General features: G+C 42.6%; 2 protein-coding genes across 2 annotated transcripts in view; both read right to left on the reverse strand.

The window, feature by feature from the left end:
- Nucleotides 1-4563, reverse strand: part of Irak2 (interleukin 1 receptor associated kinase 2) — a 55653-nt gene extending 51090 nt beyond the window's left edge. The window contains exon 1 of the mRNA XM_046425586.1: nt 4387-4563. Coding sequence (XP_046281542.1) covers nt 4387-4480 — 94 coding nt within the window. The 5' untranslated portion in view covers nt 4481-4563. The remainder of the gene's footprint in view (nt 1-4386) is intronic.
- Nucleotides 4564-8801: 4238 nt separating this feature from the next.
- On the reverse strand, nt 8802-15773 carry Vhl (von Hippel-Lindau tumor suppressor). The gene is made up of 3 exons (XM_046425680.2): nt 15359-15773; nt 13077-13199; nt 8802-11257 (listed from the first exon to the last, which is right to left on the reverse strand). Exons 1-3 carry the CDS (start codon nt 15696-15698, stop codon nt 11082-11084), a joined length of 639 nt encoding a protein of 212 aa, XP_046281636.1. The 5' UTR covers nt 15699-15773; the 3' UTR covers nt 8802-11081.
- Between the last annotated feature and the right edge of the window lie 6422 nt (nt 15774-22195).

A 22195-nucleotide genomic window follows, 5' to 3' on the forward strand; every position in this document is an offset into this window, starting at 1 on the left:
ACTGCATAGACAAACGGAAACAAAAACACATGTCCACACTCACTTATACAAACATCCAAAGACATTTTTCATAATTGCCAAAAAGTGGAAAGAACCCAAATTCCCATCAACTAGCAAATGGATAAATTAATGTAGTACTTTCATACAATGAAATATCACTCACTACTATTATTATCATATTAGGTACTGGGGATTGAACCCAGAAGCAATTAACCACTGAGCCCCAGCTGTTTCTTTTTTTATTTTGAGACAGGGTGTCACTTAGTTGCTGAGACTGGCCTCAAACCTGCCATCCTCCTGCCTTACCCTCCTGAGTCGCTGGGATTACAGGCATGCATCCCTGTACCCCCATATTGTTTAGTGTTTGTTTTGTGGGGTTCTTTGTTTATTTGTTTTGATACCAGGAATTGAACCCAGGGGCACTTAACATTGAGCCACATCCCCAGCCACTTTTTTCTTTTGAGCAGGGTCTCACTAAATTGCATAGGGCCTTGCTAAATTGCTGAGATTGGCTTTGAACTTGTGATCCTCCCCGCTCAGCCTTCCAAGTCTACTAGGATGATAGGTTTGTGCCTTGCCCAGAAACATTATTTTTGTTTTAAAAAGAAATTGAGGGTGTAGCTCAGTGGCAGAGTGCTTGCTTAGCATATCAAATCCCTGGGTTCTATCCCCAGCACTGCAATTAAAAAAAAAGAAAGAGAGGTTGGGGCTGGGGCTCAGTGGCAGAGACACTGGGTTCACTCAGCACTACATAAAATAAATTAATAAAATAAACATATTGTGTCCATCTACAACTAAATGAAAAGAAGTCAATCACAGAGGACAATGAATACTGCATAATTCCATTTACATGAAATATCCAGAATAGGCATATTGGAGAAAAATGAGGGTTTAGAGTGACATTTAAGGGGTACAGGGTTTCTTCTGCAGTAATAGAAATGTTCTGAGACTGTGGAGATAGCCACTGCTCTGTACCCTCTACTCTTTTTTTCTTTTTAGTTGTAGTTGGACACAATATCTTTATTTATTTTTATGTGGTGCTGAGGATCGAACCCAAGGCCTCGCACTTGCTAGGCGAGCACTCTACCACTGAGCCACAATCCCAGTCCCCCTCTACTCTTTAAATGGGTGAATTGTATGGTATGTGAATTATGCCTTTTTTATTTATTTATCTTTGCTTTTGGTGCTGGGACTGAACCCAGGACCTCACATCCACGAAGTACATGCTCTTCCATTTAAGATATGCTCCAGCTCTGTGAACTGTATGGCTGGGTTTTTGTTTTATTTGTGTGTTTGTTTTAGTACTAGGGATTGAAACCTGGGGTGCTTTATCACTGAGCTACATCCCCTTTTTATTTTGAGGCAGGGTCTTGCTAAATTGCTGAGGCTGGCTTCAAACTTGTGATCCTCCTGCCTCAGCCTCCCAAAACGCAGGGTTTACTGGTATGAACCAATGCTCCCAGCTGTTTTTAAAAAACCATACAGTGCCTTCTAAATTAACTTCCTAGGAAGATAAGTTGTTCTACTGCTTATAATTAAGAGTTGAGCTAATGTGGAAGAAATCAGAGGAAGTCCCACCCACAGATGAATCACTGACCAGGAAACATTCAAATAAAGTCACCCAAGAAATGGGACACAGAGTCACCTAGAAAATTAGGTGCAAGACATTCTCGCGGACTGCAAATTGGTGAAAATATGGAAAGCAGTATGGAGATTCCTTGGAAAACTGGGAATGGAACCACTATTTGACCCAGCTATCCCACTCCTCAGTCTGTACCCAAAGGACTTTTAAAAAGCATAATACAGGCACACAGCCACATCAATATTTGTAGCAGCTAAACATGGAACCAACCTAGATGCCGCTCAGTAGATGAATGTATTAAAAAATATATTCACAATGGAATACACTCAGCAATAAAAGAGAATAAAATCATGGCATTTGCAGGTAAATGGATGGCGTTGGAGGAAATAATGCTAAGTGAAGTTAGCCAATCTCAAAAAAACAAGTGCTGAATGTTTTCTCTTATATAAGGTGACTGACCCATAATGGGGTAGGGAGGGAGGGGGAGCATGGGAGGAATAGATGAACTCTAGATAAGGCAGAGGGGTGGGAAGGGAAGGGAGGGGGATTACCAAAGATGGTGGAATATGATAGACATCACTATCCAAAGTACATGTATGAAGACATGAATTGGTGTGAACATACTTTATATACAAACAGAGATACAAAAAATTGTGCTCTATATGTATAATAAAAATTGTAATGCATTCTACGTCATGTACTTAAAAATAAAATCAATTAAATATTTTTTTTTTAAAAAAAGACATTCTCACAGGTTCCCTGAGCCTCAGGCAGAGCTTGCAAGGAAGGGAAGCAGGAGACTGAGCAACAGGGAAGAGAAAGACATCTCCCCATCCTAGGTGTGGTATCTACATCATTTTACCTTATGCATTTTCTGCTTTTCAAGTAATGATAGCTAAATAAAAATACATGCTACAAATAAAAACTTCTATCCATATTGTTCAAGATTATTGCCTGGCAAGGGGAAATGAGTGTGGTACATTTTAAGGCGGGGGGTGTACTAGCATAGCATGTATAATGAATGCACAAAGTGGAGATTTTTGAAAGATACATACACATATATAAATATGTCTACAAAAACGACCAGGTTGAACATCCGTAGCAGGCTGCTAGCACAGTAAGAAGCCAAGAAATATCAGCTGTTATTGTGACTTCCTGCACCAAATACTCGGGATGGTTATCTCTGAGAGGCAGTCTGAGCTAATCTTTTTGTTGCTTGTTTCCCACAGTATTTTACAATGGGTACGTATTGTTTTTACTGGGTTAAAACAGGGTTCCTGAACCTCAGCACCATTCACACTTTGGGTTGGATGTTGGTAGATACCAATGTCCCTGGTGTTTATCCACTGCACTGACCAAGTTGTGACAAACAACTTGTTCTCCAGACATTAGCAGTGTCCCCTAGTGTGTGAAAGTGTCCCTGACTGAGAACCACTAGATTAAAATACAAGTTATTTCTTTTGTTGTTTTCTTTCTTTTTTTTTTTTTTTTTAACTTTTTACTGAGGATGGAACCCAGGGCCTAGTATTTCTAGGCAAGTGCTCTACCACTGACCTGCACCCCCAGCCCTAAAATATACCATTTGTTCAATCTGGATGGATAACACATACATGTTCATTTTATTATTATTTTGACTGTGTGTGTGTGTGTGTTGTGTGTGTGTGTACACAGCACATATGTAGTATATACGTTTTTTTGGATAAATGGTGTATTTTATAATCTAAAAATTTTAATTAAAATATATAACTAGGGCTGGAATTGTGGCTCTGCGCTAGAGTGCTTGCCTAGCCCATGCGAGGCCCTGGGTTTGATTCTCAACACCATATAAAAATAAAATAAAGATATTGTGTCCAACTACAACTAAAAAATAAATATTTAAAAATAAATAAAATATATAACTATATTTTAAGCAAAGAGAGATCAGTAGAGGAAAGGGACCAATGGATGGAAGGCAGGGAAGGTGGAGGGAAGTGTTTGAGGATTGTGATAGTAGCCAAATTATATTGTCATAGAGTGTGCATGTACAAATATGAAACAACAAACCTCATCATTATATACAACTATAATGCACCAATAAAAGGTGTGGAAAGAAAAAAATAATATGTGACAGTATGTTAAAAATTAGGTGCCACCTGGACACTGATTTAAGTCATATAGCCAAGAATAACAATTGTTCTTTTCACTTCCTTATAAGACTACTCTCTACACAGTATTTTACTCCCTTAGAACAACTTTACAGAGCAGCTCTAACAAACCGTCTCCACGTCACACAGCTGACAAGTGAAGGAGGCTGGAAGCTGAGCCCATCACGCACGCATCCTCTCCCTAGCTGCCAGGGCTCTCGGCCAATCATAAGCCGCAAACACCAAGCAAAACCCAACGAGGATTTACAAGGTAGTGAGCCCCGGCTCCCAATCCCACCCCACTCCGCCACTGGGCCACCCCCGGGCAAGTTCCTCTGCCTCATGTGCGACACAGGGAGAGGAGGACGCACTTCCCGGGCCGTGTGCGGGGATTAGAGAGAGCAGAGCGCCCGTCTCAGAGGAAGCGCTCCCTAACTGTCGTTTGCCTGTAAACTGTAAAAGCAAGGTAGAGGCGATGACGACCCAACGACAGCCTTGTGACACAAGTCTTCAAAGGCCACCCTACCTTCCAGAAGGCTAAAAGGAGGTTCGGGGCGGCGGCGGGGACCTGCCCAGGGCCACACGGCGAGGCCGGGGTACAGAAATCTCAGCCGCCGACCGGCCGAGTCCCGGCTGGAGTGCCCCAAGCCGCGGCTCACAGCCGCCCGGGGCCCCACTCACCGAACTGCATCCAGTCCCAGTCGCTGAGCGTGTCCATGTTGCGACACAGGTCGTCCAGCACCCAGGCGGGCAGCTGGTAGATGTAGCAGGCCATGTCAGGCTGGCCGGCGGGCCCAAGAGAGACTGTGTCGCGAACCGCGGACGCCACGGCTCTGGCGTTAGGCGCGAGGGCCGCGCGGGAAGTGGGCGGGGCGCGCCGGCCGCCACCGCCCCCCAGCGGTCACCAGCGGCACAGCTCGCTCTTGCGTAGACTAGCGGGAGGGGCCGCGCAGCCGGGGGGGGGGAGTGAGGCCGCCGCAAGAAGGGACACAGGCCGCGTGGGCATTCTGTGACAGCCACGGGAAGCCTTATAAGTCCACTTCCAGGGCTTTGGGCACTACACCGCCTCATGCATTCAGGAGGCTGAGGCAGGAGAATCGCGAGTTGGAGGCCAACCTCAGCAATTAAGCAAGACCCTGTCTCAAAATTTAAAAAAAAAAAGAAAGAAAAGAAAAAAGGACCAGGGATGCAGCTCAGTGGTACAGTGCCCCTAGGTTCAATCCTCAGTACCAAACTTGTCTTTACATGAACGAAGTAGGAGGAACAGAATTTATACTAATAATAGCTAATATTTATTAAGCACTTAACTATATACAGACTGCACCCAGATTATTTTACTTACTCCTTACAATGACTCAATGTAGGTATGGTGATTAACCCTCATCCTACAAATGAGGGAACTGAGATACAGGTCAAATAAAGTGCCTAAAATCATACATATAGGGCTGGGGATGTGGCTCAAGTGGTAGCGCGCTGGCCTGGCATGCGTGCGGCCCGGGTTCGATCCTCAGCACCACATACAAAGATGTTGTGTCCGCCGAAAACTAAAAAAATAAAATATTAAAATTCTCTCTCTCTCTCTAATAAAAAATAAAATAAAATCACACATATACAAGTGGCCAAGCTGGGATTTAATAATGTGCCTAAAATAATATAAGTACAAAGTGACTGAAATGGGATGTGAACTCAAACAGTCTTAGTGCCAAACTCTTCTTCCCCACTAGCCACAAATTGCCTGTTACCCTAATTACTGTTTCTTTATTTCTACAATGTGCTTTCCCTGTTTGATTTTAGGTAATTCTCACAAGCCTGTGTTATATTCTTTTTGTTTGCTGAGATAGGGAATCACTCTATTGCCCAGGCTGGCCTTGCACTCCTGGCTCAAGTAATCCTCCTGCCTCAGCCTCCCTAGTAGCTGGAACTATAGTTGTGCACCACCACATCCAACTTATTATTCCCATTTTATACAGGGCTAAATAGGTTTCAAGAGGTTAGGCAACTGCACTGAGTATAACATGTAGCTGTAAACACCAGCTTGGGAGTGTGGCTGCCACAGAAGGAAACTGAAATCAAAATGAAAAGACCTGGGACCAAATCTCAGTTCTGCCATCAACAGGCTTTGTGACCCTGGACAGCTTACCTTGACATGGTCAGGGACCCCTCCCCTACGCAAAATAGGACCCCTTAGGACTAAGGAATGAAAACCTTTCAGGGGAAATAGGGCCAAGCTAGCAGTCTTATGGAATTGATACACATTCCAGAAAATGAGGAGTTAAAAGGTAGGCTAGTTTTTAAGGTTATGGAAATGAGGTAATAGCCCCAAAGATGAGAGGCTGGGGAAGTGGGCTTAGCCATTTGAGTCCACTCGGTCGGTCAGCAGATATGCCAGCCCAAGACAGGCAAAGCAGGGTCTGCACTACTCTGAAAATAATAATACTTTCCCAGATGATGAGTGACAAATGCATAGGTAAAATAGTTACCATTAAAGTAAACCACAATTACCTTTATCTTATTAGCATAATAAAACACCCCCCCAAGGGAATGAGATGTGCAAAGATGCAACTTCAGTGCCACCTGTATGCATAATGACATCAAGTGGCTGAGCTCCTGTAGCTCCTGCCTGCCCCACAGATGCCATAAAAGCTCTTCTCCCCAGGGATCTTTGTCCCCCAAGTGCTATCTCCCTTCTGTCTAGAATAGAAGTCCTTAAACCCTTGCATGTTTAAATCATTTCAGGGTCCTTTGTTTATTTCTACAACTCTGGGTCTAAGAGGGCTAGGTCAGTAACAATTTTATTGGTCAAGCCTTGTTTTTCACAAGTGGGACTGATCATTCCCCTACAACTTTTGCATTGTGAGTGAAGGAAGCAAATAAGACCAAATTATACAGTCCACCGAGAACATCTAAAATGAGCTGGGCACAATGGTGCATATTCATAACTCCAGTTATTCAGGAGGCTGAGTCAGGAGGATCGTAAGTTCAAGACCAGTCTGGGCAACTCAGCAGGAACCTGGCGGGGGGGGGGGACACAAACACCTGTAATCCCAGCAACTTAGGACACAGAGACAGGAGGATGGCAAGTTTGAGGTCAGCCTCAGCAATTTAGCAAGCCCCTAAGCAACTGAGAATCTATCTCAAAATTTAATAAAATTTTAAAAAGGGCTGGGGATGTGGCTCAGAGATTGGACATCTATGGCCTTGAGGCCAGAAGTGAAGCATGTCTCAGTGTGCTGAGATGCTCTTCTAGGGTATTCGCAGGGTTGCAGATGGACTCCAAGGTGGAAGACTAGGATGGATTGATAGGCTGAGCAGGAAAGCACCTACAACCCAGGTGCAAGGGGACAAAGGAGAACCAAGGCCTTCATCTTTCTCCCTTTTCTCTATTGGCACAGTCTCCCATTTATTTATCCCTTTCTTTTTCTATGTATTTATTTTTTTTTAATTCAACAATACTAGGGATTGAACCAGGGGCTCTACTGCTGAGCTACACTCCCAGGCCTTCTTTCTTTTTTTAATTTTGAGACAGGTTGCCAAGGCTGGCATCAAACTTGCAATCCTCAGCCACCTGAGCCCCTGAGTGCTGGGTTTCTGTTCTCGAGACTAAAAGGCTCAGGGGTCACTCCAGTTGAACTGGGCTAACTGGGCTACATGAAATAACCACACGAGACACAAATACCTTTTTATTTGGAGTCGCTGTGACGGCTCCTCTAACCTTAAGGGTCCGCAGAACGAGAAAGAGCGAGAGCACGCGCTGACCCCTTTTATTGAGGAGAAGCTATTCAAATGAGGCAAGGGTCAGGTTTCAGGGGGCTGAGTATCTTCATGACGTCCACTGTAAGCAGGTTGACTGATACCTGGTAGGCCACACCCAAGGGCACAGTAAGAGAAGGGGATACACACAAGGCACTTCCATGGAAGATTCTATCCTAAACAGGACAAGGGGTTATATTACAAAGGAACAGGTGAGCGTAGCTTCACCCACGGGGCTGTAGCAAGACACAACCATGCACAAGACACTGACCCTTGCACCCAAGAAGGGTGGGGAAAGCTCTGCCACATTTCTGCGACTGAGCGCCTCAGCACCCAGCCAGGGAATGTGACTCAGTCACGTGCAAGGTTGATCTCCCACACCTGAGATTACAGGTGTTCCACCTTACCTAGCTTATCTCAGCCTTTTATTATTATTTCTTTGGTGGTACTGGGGATTGAATCTGGGAGGTACTCTACCACTGAGCTATACTTTCAGCCCTCTTAATTTATTTTTTAATTTTGAGACAGCATCTAAGTTGCCCAGGCTGGCCTCGAACTTTCAATCCTCCTGCTTCAGTCTCCCAAGTAGCTGGGATTACAGGCATGAGCTACCATATCCAACTTATTACTTATTTTTTATTCTTTTGATCCTGGGAATAAAAGCCAGAGTCTTGGGCATGTTAGGAAGGCACTCTACCACTGAGCTACACCCCCAGCCTAAGATGCAGAATTATAATGTCAAGAAAACCTAAAAGATGCAGACTGGACTTCATGAATCAAGAGGGCAAAGCATCAATTTCGACTTCCCATCTTTTGTGTGTGTGTTGCTGGGGACAGATCCCAGGTCCCCTCACATGCTAGGCAAGTGCTTCCCCACTGAACTATTTGTATTCCCCCAGCCCTACTTCTTATTTCTAGCCCAGCACTCTCTCCTATGATTCTACGTAGCTGCTGGTAAAAATATTAACTTACCTTTTTTTGGTCATGTTTTCATGGACGTAAAGAAAAACTGTTTCCAGTATGAATGCTTTCCTTTTTAAAAATTTTCTGCAGTGCTTAATTTTTTTTACAATGGTATTTCATTCTAATAAAAACAATAAAGCTAGAAGAAGCAATGTTAAATAAATAAATACATATGCAACCTAAGGTTGGAAAAAGAGACTTGAATGAGGTTACTTGTGTTTGCTTCCCCATCCCACACAAAGCCATTAAGCAAACAGCTTTCAAAACTCTCTCTCAGAGAAAAATCAGGTTAAAATAACCTGCCCTACCTGTTTCTTCTACTCTGTGCCATTTAATGTATTAAACAGCCTTAAAAAAAAAAATCAAAACAGGAAACATCACAATCTCTTAAGAACAATACATTTAATACATTCACAGGATTCCAAATGAAAAACAACATTACTCATGCTATATGTTTTCAGTTTTCCTTGGACAACACAAAAAAACACAGTACTCAACCTTGCGTTTTCACCAGAGGAATGTGAAATCTCATTTTGACACATATACTCTCATTTTGACACACAAACAAGTTTAAAGAAATAAAAACAACATTAAACTACTGCAGCACCAGCTGACTTCCTTCAGTTTCCACTCAAAAAACACAGAACTCAACCTGTGTGTTTTTATGGGAGGAATGTGAAATCTCATTTTGACACAAAGACAAGTTTAAAGAACTAAAACAACCTTGAATCTATTGTGATACCAGCTGACTTCCTACAGCTTCCACTCTGTCCCACACCACACCACCCACAGCTGCACGGGGAACTCTCCCCCTCCACCCTTGTTTCCTCAACAGAAAATTAAATATTTAGAGGTTTGTCACTGAATTAAAACTACTATAACATGCTAAAAAAAAAAAGCCAATTTATTTGTTGAAAGAGAGGAGTAAGATTAGATGATGCTTAAAGGGCATAGGGAAAACTATTCACATTTGTCTCATTTGCTTCACTCTGGTTTTAGAACATAGGATTGTGCCCAAAGGAACTAATGATGCCAAGAAATACCCCAAACACTAATTATAAAGAAGGACTATGCTAATGTTTATGAAAAGCTTATGCTAATGTGGAAAAATATTTAAGTTATAAAGTTAAATGAAAAAGAAGGATACAAAACTGTATATGCATTATGATCTCAACTATGTCAAAAGCAATAAAACAAAATATGCCCTGTAAGAGGCTGAAAGAAATTAGTGGAAAAGCTCAACAGCGGTTGTATTTAAGTAATGTGTCTACAGTGATCTTTTTTTTTTCTTCTTTTTTTAACTTTCCTGTCTCTTCTAAATTTTCTCTCATGGGAGGATTTTTTTTCAAAAAATATTAATTACAAAGAAGTAAGTCTGAATTAAGTTTTGAATTTGAATCCAATCTATAAGAAAGGATGCGAATGTTCATAAAACTGTAAAACATTCCAGGCTCCTTGACAATCCTACTGTTGGGAGTAACTAGCCTGAGGGTAGAGGGGTTCGGCTTCTCCACATCCCAGAAAAAAGTGTGACCAGGTCCTACTGATGCAAATGCTGAACTGAACAGAAATGTAATGGTTTTACAGAAAGGAACAGATATCCATGCCTGGCAACAACTTTTTTATAGTAGGAGCTCTTCCACACTAAATTAAACATGAGGATGGCTCTTTCCTGCTATTGCCTAGATACATGTCAAGTTACAAGAACACTATTATCAGTCAGGCATAGTGGCCCATGCCTATAATCCCAGCGATTTGAGAGGCTGAAGCAGGATTCTAAGTTCAAGGCCAGCCTTGGCAATTTAGCAAGACCTTCAGCAACTTAACAAAATCCTGTCTCAAAATAAAAAACAAAATGGGCTGGAGAGGTGGCTCAGTGGTAAAACACCCCTGGGTTCAATCCCCAGTATCAACAACAAAAACAAAAAGCATAAACACTATTATCACAGTGGCTATGGAAACCTGATCCTCGTTTAGAAACATTAATAAAACAGTATTACAACAAGAGTGGACAAGAAAAGTGCAACACTTAGAAAAAGTGCTTTCTATAAAAATGATTCCCTTTAACATGTTTCTTTACTGCACACACTTTAAGGCCTCCCTCCTTTCCCCTCAACAAGAGAGGAGGCCGACCCTCCAAACGCTTTCTTCTAAATCATCCATCAGACTGAAGGCGCACAGTGTCCGAGGCACTAGGGTCTCAAAGAGGAGAAAACCTGTCCCTGTCTCAAGGACGTTGCAGTCTTGCAAAAGTGGGAGGTGGACATATCCCCAACCACCACATGTCCCTTAAAAGCAGACACTGCCTCTTTCTTACCATTAAAGAACATGCTGCAATTCTCACTGAATTACTTACACAAATATCCTTACACTGAAACTTTCCTGACTTACTAGGAGGCAAAAATGCAAGTATTTTCTCTTGGTGAGTACTTCTCAAAAGAGCAGGTACTAAGTGACACTTCTGACATTTGCCCCTAAGCATCACAGCGCCTAGTGAAGTCAGTTAACATACTTCTTTCTAGGCAATAGGAGCTTATTTTACTCCAAAAAAGATATTTTGAAACCGAGAGTAAGTGACCAGTCCTATATCTAGATCAATCCTCATCAGTATGATCAAAAGCTGAGATGCAGGAACGGTAACTTCAATTAAATTCTTCAGTCTCCTATTCCAGTCGTTGATTTTCAATGTGCTCCTGTGTTAGCCGTTCCAGGTCTTTCCGCACATTCGGGTGGTCTTCCAGATCTTCGTAGAGGGACCTGACGATGTCCAGTCTCCTGTAGTTCTCGGGCTTGACTAGGCTTCGGACAACCTGCAGGCATCGCTCTTTCAGGGTATACACTGTAAGGCAGGAAACCAAATCCTCAGTGGCAGGCTTAGGCCTCAGAGCAAGGAATGAGTGAGAGGCTCTGCCAATCCCAGCAAGTATGTTTACTAAAGGCGAACCTTACATTAGGTTAAAAAAAGAAAAGGGTGAGCACATATGTTGTGTGTGACATTAATGGGTGCCTCATGAGTTTCATGCCCCTGTATAGTAACTTCCCCTTGAAAGTGAGACTGTGATTTGCTTAAATGAAGGCAGATGAGGTGATGCTGGCTTCTCTGAGCCTAAGCCTTAAGAAGGGGTGGTGACTTCTGCTTTTACATTCTTAGGAGCCCTGAGTTTCACTGCTGGAGAGAGCACACAGGAGGGACAGTCCCTGAGACCACCTGGAAGAGGGGCCCAACCCCAGGCCACCTGCCAGCAGAAGACAGCAACACTGCCAGTCTACAAAATAAACACCAAGCTGAACTCAGCATAGGCAGCAGAATTAGAACAGATTTTTTTTTTTAAGTTTTAGGGGCTGTTGCCATATTGCAATAGATATCAAAACCAGTGTGTAACTAGATTTGGGAATAACTCAATTTTTATTTTAATCTCACTGGGGAACTAACTTTTTAAAGGTATCAAAAGAGGCAAAATTTAACCTAACAGTGCTCATTCTGAACACCCCCCCCCCATTTTTTTTTCCCCCACTAGGGATTGAACCCAGGGACACCCACTGAGTCACATTCCTCAGCCCTTTTTATTTTTTATTTTGAGACAGGGTCTCACTAAGTTGTTTGGGGCCTCGCTAAGTTGCCGAGACTGGCTTTGAACTTTCAATCTTTCTGTCTCAGCCTCCTGAGCTGCTAGGATTACAGGCATGCACCACTGAGTCTGGCCCCACTTCTTTAAAACAGTATCTATACATACATTTTAGTTTTAACCCAATGAACCCATAGGTACTTATTTGGTTTTTTTTTTTTTTCCTGAAGAACTTTAATTTCACAGGGTTCAACTTAATAAATAAAATATTTTGAGCTTTAAACGAATAGTGAACTATGGTATTAATCTTTAATTCATTGATTTATTAATCCCTGATTGACACCGAGTTTAACTGGATTAAATTAAAAATATAACACCAGAAGTCAACAAATAAGCCATGATATCTTTTTTAAAAATATTTTTTTAGTTATACATGGGCACAATATCTTTATTTTGTTTATTTATTTTTATGTGTTGCTGAGGATCAAACCCAGGGTCTCACACGTGTGAGGCGGGCGCTCTACCGCTGAGCCATAACCCCAGCCCCATGATATCTTATTTTCCTATTCTTCTGGGACCCTAGGGACAAGCCTACTCCAAATGGCATCCATAATTCTACAATCAGATATTCAGTTTAGACCATCTTTTAAGAGCCCAGAGTGCTTTTGAGATACCAAAACATCTTTGTTCAATACACATCTATTGAACAGGCGTGGTAGTGCACACCTATAATCCTGGTAATTCAGGATGCTGAGGCAGGAGGATCACAAATTGGTGACCAGCCTCAGCAACTTAGCCAGATCCTGTCTCAGAATAAAAACTAAAAAGGACTGGAGATGTGGCTTAGTGGTTAAAAGCCCCTGGACTTAATATGCAATACCATACATACACACACATACACACACACACACACTCATACACACAACATATGAAAAAATATTATTTACAGTAGAGAACAAAGCATAAAAAGACTGAATGAGAAGGCTCACAAACCTCTAGCAAAAAATAGTAAGAAATGGTACTCCAAGTAACCTATCTTCTACTTATTCCAAGGAACAATCTTATCTTTTTAAAAAGACTGAGCATCAGTACCTGGCAGAGTGATGTTGGCAAAAATAGGCTGTCCGTCAACATTGAGAGATGGCACAAATAGTTCAGTTTGGTTAACCAGAAGCCCGTCATATGTGCCTGCGTCTCTGAAGAGCCAAAGGTGACCTGTTAACACAAGCAGAGGCTGTTAAGGAGACACACTGGTCTAAGACAAGGCACCTATTCTCTCTCTCCCCTGACATACATGAAGTGCTTGCCTCTTGTTCTGCCGACAAGTCACAAAGTCTTTCCACCATCAATAACAACAGCAATCCTTAAAAAGGATCTATTTACAGATAAGAAAACTGGTTAAAGAAGGCAAGTCACTTGCTCTAGGCAACATACAGAATGCAGAACCTGTACCTAGGGCTCCAAATCTAAAATTTGGGCAGAAAAGCAAAGCCTAGGTCAAGTAATCAATTGCAAGTCATAATAAACATTGCAAACAGTAAGAGAATAAGCCACAGGTTCCTCATATCTAATTCTCAAAAAGGAGGTACAAAAAGAGCATGGTGTGAGAAATGAGCCAGACAAAAATAGGGTGCATTCTGTATGAACAGGCAAAATTAACAAATGGTGGGGAAAATGGGGGGGGGACCACAGGGAAGGAGGCAAACCTTCAGAACCAAGATTCCATTTGAGGAAGGAAGCTCAGAATAAATATCGCACTCCTTCCTTGGGCATAAGTACTTGAAGATTTAGGTGGGAAATTTTCAGAACTTTAAACTGGTAATTTTTTTGCTGTGGCAAAATATACCCAGGTGAAAGGGGTCTCCCCCCTAATTTAACACTAACTATTTTAAGAGTACAATTTGGTAGCATTAAGTAAATCCACATTTTTAAATAATTTTGTATTAAGCCAGGCAAATTTTGAAGAATACAAAACTCACACAATTTCCTCCATAAAATAAGTTCTATAGAAATATGGATCCCTGGAGGCACTGTGTCTGTGTTCTTCCTCTTCAAACATTAGTTTGGTCTAAAAGGCTGAGACATAACTTAATGTTGTAATACAGCAAGAAGACTGACACCAGATTCAAAGCAGATGTGGCCCCTTGACTGAAGATTTCTTAACCTATAACTATTTAAAATACATTTATTTTCTACATAAATTTTAAAAAGAAAAGAAAAAGGAGAGGGCTGGGGGTGTAGCTCAATGATACAGTGCTTGCCTAGCATGCATGAGGTCATGGGTTCAAACCCCTGTACCATAAAAAATTCATTAGCTTATTAAGTATGTCACCCTAAAAGAAGAAAAGACCCATCAAGAAGGATCAGCACAAGAAAATTAGGAAAATTAATCCAGAGTAGGACTACTCTCTGCCTGAGCTAGGGGAAGCTTATTGACTCCACCTTAGATAAGGCCTGGTTATCCCTCACCAGGGTTTTTTGTTTTGTTTTGTTTTTGGCGGTGCTGGGACTGAACTTAGGGCCTCACACATGTTAAGCAAGCGCTTTACCACTGAGTCACATCCTTGGCCTCCCCTCACCAAGATTTTTACAACAGCTTCCTAACTGGTAGACCAGTAAGTAGTTCTCCCTCTCCAAGCCCCTATGCAACCTGGGTGAGCTTCTTGGTATGTAAATCTGACTATGTCAAACAGCCCTATTTCACTAGGGCTACTTCTGAGCTTCTTTTCCTACCATTCCATATCCACCACCCCTTCTGGCAAGGCCCCAGTCTTGGCACACGAGGTTCCTTCTGTCTACAACTGAACTCATATTTCTTGGATTGGCTGACTTCTAGTCAACCCTGCTTCTGAACTGAGACCACAATCCCCTCCCACGCTCCCACAACCCCCTGAGCTCTGTTCCTATCGCAGCAATTATGACACTGGCTTATTCTTGTCTATTCATGAATCTCTCTCCCCAATGGGACTATGGTCTCCACGATGGCAGGGACCCTATTGGAAACTGAAGCACTGGGAATATCAGGACTGAACGAACAGGCATTAGAGATGGAGCCACATTTGGGGGATAAATGCACTTGAAAGGGGGAAAAGCCACCTTCAAATGTAAATCTTTCAGTTTTACAAAGAAGGTTCTGCCACCTGCAGCATCAACTTGGATCTGTCACTACGTCTGTGTGGCTTCTGTTCCTCGACCATGAAATGGGAAAAACAGTAATTTCGCCTGCTTTCCAGGATGGGGGAAGGACTGAGTAGCATCGCTTTATCGTCCTGCGGTCCACAGGCCTAGGGAGCGGAGCAGCGATCAGCATCGGCATCCGCAAGGGCTCGCCTCGCGCCCCGGGACAAAGCAGGCGGCGCGGCCGGGCCTCGTACCTCGGTAGCTGTGGATGCGGCGGCCCGTGCCCGGCGGCAGCGTGGGGTAGGGCTGCGGCTCGCCGTCGAAGTTGAGCCACACAGGTAGCACGACGCGCGGGCTGCGGTTGCAAAAGATGACCTGGGAGGGCTCGCGCGAGTTCACCGAGCGCAGCACCGGCCGCTGTCGCCCGGCCTCCATCTCCTCCTCGGCGCCCGATTCCTCCCGGTCTGACTCCTCCGGACCGGACTCCTCAGCGCCCGATTCCTCCCGGCCGTACTCCTCAGGGCCGTACTCTTCGGCGCCCGCCTCCTCGGCGCCCTCCTCAGCCCCTTCCCGGCTCCCCGCCTTCCGGGGCATTACCCCAGCAGCCTAGGCAACCCTGGCCCGGTGGCCTCAGGATTCGCGGGCCGGACGCGGGGCGGGACGTGCGTGCGCGCCCCGGGCAGGCCTGCGCCACTCTTCGCGCGCTCTCGGTCAGGCATAGAACACGCAGCCGCAGAGACTATGCGCGTGCGCAGATGGGACCTCGAGCCGGGGGCGGAGTGGGTGTGTTCCGTTGTCGCGTTTCTACCGCGATTTCCTCTCTTAATCTTCCTTCGTTCCTAAGACTTTCAAGGTATTTGCCACGTTTTTCTTACCATCTGCCCTATCATTTAAAGTTTTTCTTACTCATCGTTTGTTTCGTCTCTACTTTGGGTTACAAAATTTAACATGCACAGCAGCGTACCTAAGGGACAAAATTTCCCTCCCACCTTTGCACCCCCCACTCACCGAAAGAGTTCCTGGAAACAAAAAAGTATAACCGGTGTTTGTTGTTGCTTTTGGTACCAGGAATTGAACCCAGGGGTGCTTAACCACCAAGCCACTCCCCAGCCTGTTTGTATGTTTTAAGACGGTCTCACTAAGTTGCTTAGGGCCTCGCTAAATTGCTGAGGCTGACTGAACTCGCGCTCCTCCTGACTCAGTCTCCCGAGCCGCTGGAATTACAGGCGTGCACCACCAGGTCCGACTTGTTTTGCTTTCTTTCAAAGATACTTGTGCATATGAAAGCAATTAAACAAGTTTAAGAAGAGTTTTTTTGTTTGTTTGTTTGTTTTTTGCCTGTGATCTAGGGATGAAACCTAAGTAAATGGGGATTATAGGTGTGCACCATCACACCAAGAGCATATCTTGGTTATTATGGCTATAACTACTTATATATGGGAGTACAGATGTTTCTTCAACATACTGATTTCATTTCCTTTGTATTTCAAATACTCTTTCACTTGTGCCCAGAATTATGCCTTGATAAACTTTCAGAAGGCGAAAATATTTCAATTGAAATTTAATTATATAATTACATTTAATTATATTTAGTCTATCAAATAGCACAGCTGCAGGGCATGGTGGCACACCCCTGTAATCCCAGCATTTGGGGATGCTGAGGCAGGAAGATTGCAGACTGAGGAATTACATTAGTAAGTAGTCTGTCTCAAAATAAAAAAGGCTGGGAATGTAACTAAGTGGTAGAGTGTCCCTGGGTTCAAAACCGTCTACAGGGGTTAAAAAAAAAAAAAAAAAGTTTAGCAGTGCAGTACCCTGCATAGGTTGACTGGGAACTGCAGCTCAGTGCTGCCACAGGGCATCATAAGAGTACTACATAGTCGGGAAATGATAATTTCCACTGAAAAGTCTATTGTGCTTAAAACCATTGTAAAGCTGAAAAATAGTAAAGCCATTCTAGGTTATGGACCATCTACATAGCAAGTAGTGAGACTGCTGGATCATATGGTAGTTCTATTTTTTAAGTTTTTAAGGAAACACTATGCTGTTTTACATAATGACCATACTAATGTACATTCCCAACAATATACAAAAGGTCTCTCTTCCTCACATCCTTGACTACACTTATTTTGTCCTTTTTTTTTTTTTTTTCTTGAGACAGCGTCTTGCCAAGTTGCTTAAGGCCTAGCTAAACTGCTAAGACTGGCTTCAAATTTGCAGTCCTCCTGCCTCAGCCTCCTAAATCACTGGGATTACAGGTGTACACCACCATGCCCACCCTGTATTCACTCTGAAAAGAAACACTGAGTTTGTCACATTGAATGAGTTCAGGTTGAGGATAATCTCAATTCAAAACTGTTTTGTGATGAATCCATATATTCTTTGTACTATTCTTACAGCTTTTCTGTGAGTCTGAAAAATGCTTCACAGATTATGGTTGGGAGATGCAGACTGAGACACAATACCAACCTCCCTCTTAGTCTCAAAGCCCAAAGGAACCAAAGATAAACTTGTCCTAGACACCCTCAAATGCAAATGTCTATGCCAATGGACACCACCTGACTAAATGCCACAGGCAACTGCCCTTTTGCTCTGAGTTGTCAGTGAGATCCAGAAAGAGGTTGATAGATGACCAGCATGGTTCAGAAAATGAAACTCCCTTGTAACATGAGTGACTCAGCACTGACCTTGGGAATAAGGACTGGGTTCTAGCTTTGGCTTTGCCATTATAGTGGGTATAATTACTTGGCGTATCTGGGTTTGCTTCTTTTTTTATAGAAACAAAGATTATCTCGAAGATAATCTTACCTGTCCTAATGTTCTGAGTTTTAATTGTAGCTAATACTAAACTTTGACAACTTAGTCTGCAGGTAGGTGTTATGGTTTAGATACTAGGTGACCCCCAAAAGCTCATACAAGAAAGTTCAAAATGAAATGATTGGATGAGAGTCTTAACCTAATCAGTGCATTAATCCCCTTATATGGATTAACTGGGTGGTAACTGTAGGCAAGTGGGATATGGCTGGAGGAGGTGGGTCACTGTGGGTGTGCTTTGGGGGTTTATATTTTGCCTTGGTGAGGAGAGCTCTCTCTGTAGCTCTTGGTGGCTGTGTCCTGAGCCACTTTCGTCTGTCACACTCTTCCCCCATGAACTCCTGCCTTACCCCGGGTTAGAGTAAGCCATCTGTGAACTGCTGAAACTGATCACCAAATAAACTTTTCCTACTCTAAAATTGTTTTTATCAGGTCTTTTGGGCACAGTGATGGAAAAGTTGACTACAACAGTAGCTTTTCTTTTTGTTTCTTATGTGGTATTGGGGATGGAGCCCAAATCCTCGAGCAGGTGTTCTACCATTGAACTCTACCCGTAGCCCAATCACATTTTGGTAGTTATTAATGGCAGCAACTGTCTACAAACTACCAGAACAAGTTTCATCTATCATTCTCCAGAAGAGTGAGGGCAAACTTTTTTTGCAGGCATCTGTTTGAAACTGAATACAAATGTGTGGAAGGAGCCTAGAGATAAAAGGGCTTTCTACCCCATTTAGTATGGCTTACAGTATACCATACATAGTATAAAAATTATGTGTGTATATTTTTTTGCGAGAGGGTTACTAGGGATTGAACCCAGTAACACTCTTACCACTGAGCTACATCCCTAGTCCTTTTTCTTTTTTGAAACAGGGTCTCACTAAGATACTGAGGCTGGCCTTGAACTTGTGATCCTCCTGCCTCAGCCTCCCAAATCACTGAGATGACAGGCCATGGTACCTGGCTCCTATGTGTACTTCTTTAACTTGATGCAAGAGGTAGTTCAAGGCTTGAGTAACAGAAGGAGAGCTGAGAAGTAGATACTTGTCTAATGCCGAATGATCAGTTCCCCTTTTTCCTGCTTTCTAAAATCCAGTTCAAGGTTTTCTTTTTCTTTACTTTTTGTGGTGTTGGTATTGAACTCAGAGCTCATGGATGCTAAGCATACCACTGAGCTAAACCTCCACCTCTTGTCCTCAAGCTGTTTTTGTTTTGTGGTATTAGGGATTGATCTAAGAGGTGCTTTACTACTAAGCTATATCTTTTATTTTTTGAGACAGGATCTTGCTAAGTTGCTGAAGTCTCACTAAATTGCTGAGACTGAATTCAGACTTGCAATCCTCCTATCTCAGCCACCTGATTGCTAAGATTACAGGCATGGGCCACCAAGCCCAGTTGTCCAACTGTTTAGTACTAGGGATTGAACCTAGAGGTGCTTACCACTGAGCTATAGCCCCAGCCCTTTCTATTTTTTATTTCGAGATAGAGTCTTGCTAAAGTTGCTTAGGACCTCAGTAAATTGTTGAAGTTGGCCTTGAACTTGTAATCCTCCTGCTTCAGCCTCCTGAATTGCTGGCATTACAGGCATGTGCTGTACATGTACATCAGCTGGATGGCTGATTTTTAAAATTTAGCTCATTTCTCACAGGAGAAAACAGGAAAGTTTTTCAGCATAATCTTTCTTCAGAGACCAGTAAGGTTTTGTAACAAAAGGAAGGGAGGTACAATGTGAGTCTCTTCTCTGTATTGTCTAACCTAGGAAGAAGAAAAGGAACTAAATCCAATTTTCCATTATGACGAAGCAACTGAAAACAATAAAATTCAGTATCTCTGGAAACACTTTAACTTCTGAAACTCAAGTCTCCTTAGTTTAAAATAACCATCTTGTCAACATCTTAGCTTTGCTATAAGAATTAAATGTAATGTTTAAAAAGAGAAAAAAAAAACATTCAGCAAACCTAGATTAAAATGTAAAAACAATTTTATCGTCCCCAGGGAAAGTGAAATGTTAGTATTCTAGAACCATGCCTGCATACATTGATTAGTGACGCACTGGAGACAAAAATAAATGGTGGTTTAGCATAACACTATTTATGAACTGCAACAAGCTGGGAACAAAGATGCGACTTGCAAGTAAAATCCCAGTTACTGGAGCCCAACCAAATAGAGCTGTTTCTTTGTGCTCCAGAAGCATCTGTAACTCAGAGATAGCTACAGGAAGTGCTGGAATGGATTAAATTCCTTAGGCAAGACTTTAGAAAACACCACATAGTGAGATGAGTATGTAGCTCAGAGAGCACTTTCCTGGCATGTGAGAAGCCTCTGGAAAAAGACAGCTGGCAGAGGGCTGGGGTTGTGGCTCAGCGGTAGAGAGCTCACCTAGCACGTGAGGCACTGGGTTCAATCCTCAGCATCACACAAAAATAAATAAATAAAAAATAAAGGTGTTGTTTCCATCTACAAAAAAAAAAAAATATATATATATATATATATATATATATATATATATATATATAAAATATAAGGAAAGCTGGCAGAAGTGAAGCCACACAAGTAGTAGTAGTCCAGATTCTGCAAGGGAAATTCATGAAACCATCTTCACAAAATGAACGAGCATAGGCAGATGTGGCTCAGGGGCTGAGCACAAGCTGAGCATGCTAAGGCCCTGGGTTCCATCCCCAAAGATGAAGAAAAAGAATGATGGTGTGGAGGTATATAAGACTTGCATGGGTGTGTGATTGCTTAAAATATCTGAGAGTAGTGAAAAGGCACTGAACTAGGAATAAGAAAATCAGTTTCAGATCTGGCTAGAGCAGTTTATTTATTTTGGGGGTAACAGGGATTGAACTCAGAACACTTAACCATTGAGTCACATCTCCAGCCCTTTTTAATATTTTATTTAGAGACAAGGTCTCACTGAGTTGCTTAGGGCCTCGCTAAATTGCTGAGGCTAGCTTTGAACTCAAAATCTTCCTGCCTCAGCCTCCCCAACTGCTGGATTACAGGCATGTGTCATCATGCCTATCTGATTAAAGAAGTTTGTAAGTGAGGTAGATCTAGGCCCAAATCCAGCACCTCTTTACTTTTTAAGACATGAGCAAGTTGCAGCCTCTCTGAACCTGTTCCTAACCATCACCTAGAGATAAGAATGCCTGTATGCCTATATGTTACAAAACAACTTGAATGTTGTTTGAGGATGAAATTAAAGAAAATGCATAAAGCACTTAACATGTTGTAACAATAACTTAGAGGGTGGTTGTGTATACACACACATCTCCTGGAAGGCCAGGGCCTGGTGTGAACAGGGGATGATTATACAGGACAAATTAAAGCACCATGCAGGATGTAGGAACTGCTGTCACTAGAGGAGGCCAGGTTCACCAGTTTCTCCAAAACAAATGGTACATACCAATTGCTATTTTTCCAGCCTATATTGTACTTAGGGCACTAACTCTTTAACATTCATTACATCGCCCCTACCCCCACCCAAGGTATTAGGGATTGAGCCCAGGGCCACTCTGTCACTGAGCTGTATCTCCAGCCCTTTTTATATTTTTCTTTCATTTCATTTTGTGGTACTAGGGACTGAACCGAGGGTGCTTTACCATTGAGCTACATCCCGAGCCCTTTTTATTTTTTGAGACCAGGTCTTAGCAAGTTGCTTAGATCCTTGCTAAATTGCTAGGGCTGGCCTAAAACTTGTAATCCTCCTGCCTCAGCCTCCTGAGTTGCTAGGATAACAGGCATACACCACCATACCTAGAAACTCAGTATTGTAATACCAATAAATTAACAGATGGGCATCGATAAGGTGATAAAACGTGAGCATTTTCACACATATCCCATGAAAAGGGCCTTTCTGCATATATGGGTTACCCTTACTTTTCCCCTATTAGCATTCTCATGTTATGGTCCTTACACATAACAGAAGCCAATGTTGAGAGCACAAGATAACCTAACGTTTGGCCTTTAAATGTGCTTTTTCATCCTGGAAAAGAACCAAGAAAAAGGACAGGTAAAATATTATGAATAACAAACTCAAGTGACTCTAAAAATATACTACATGAGCTCAATAATGTTGAAAAGAGCACTTACCACGGTAAAGGATGTCAGCTGTCTCCATTATAAGATTCTGTTTTTAAATACAAGTACAGGTTAATGCCTTATATAAAATGCAAGGATCATAAGTCTTTCAGCTTTCAGATTTTTGGGGGTTTTGAAATATTTGTACATACATAAGATAATCTGGTGATGGAACCCAGGTCTAAATATTAAATCTC

The sequence above is a fragment of the Marmota monax genome, unplaced genomic scaffold (genome assembly GCF_021218885.2).
Source record: "Marmota monax isolate L192 unplaced genomic scaffold, Marmota_monax_Labrador192_F-V1.1 WCK01_AAM20220418_F8-fsc00028, whole genome shotgun sequence".
Classification (NCBI taxonomy): domain Eukaryota; kingdom Metazoa; phylum Chordata; class Mammalia; order Rodentia; family Sciuridae; genus Marmota; species Marmota monax.

Bases quoted from the DNA above. Each gene is read 5' to 3' on its own strand.
- Vhl (XM_046425680.2), bottom strand. From the start codon at position 15,698: ATGCCCCGGAAGGCGGGGAGCCGGGAAGGGGCTGAGGAGGGCGCCGAG. The intron at 13,200-15,358 runs GTACGAGGCCCG...TTGTGTTAACAG, and splicing joins CCGCATCCACAGCTACCGAG to GTCACCTTTGGCTCTTCAGA. The intron at 11,258-13,076 runs GTACTGATGCTC...CCTGCCTTACAG, and splicing joins TGCCAACATCACTCTGCCAG to TGTATACCCTGAAAGAGCGA.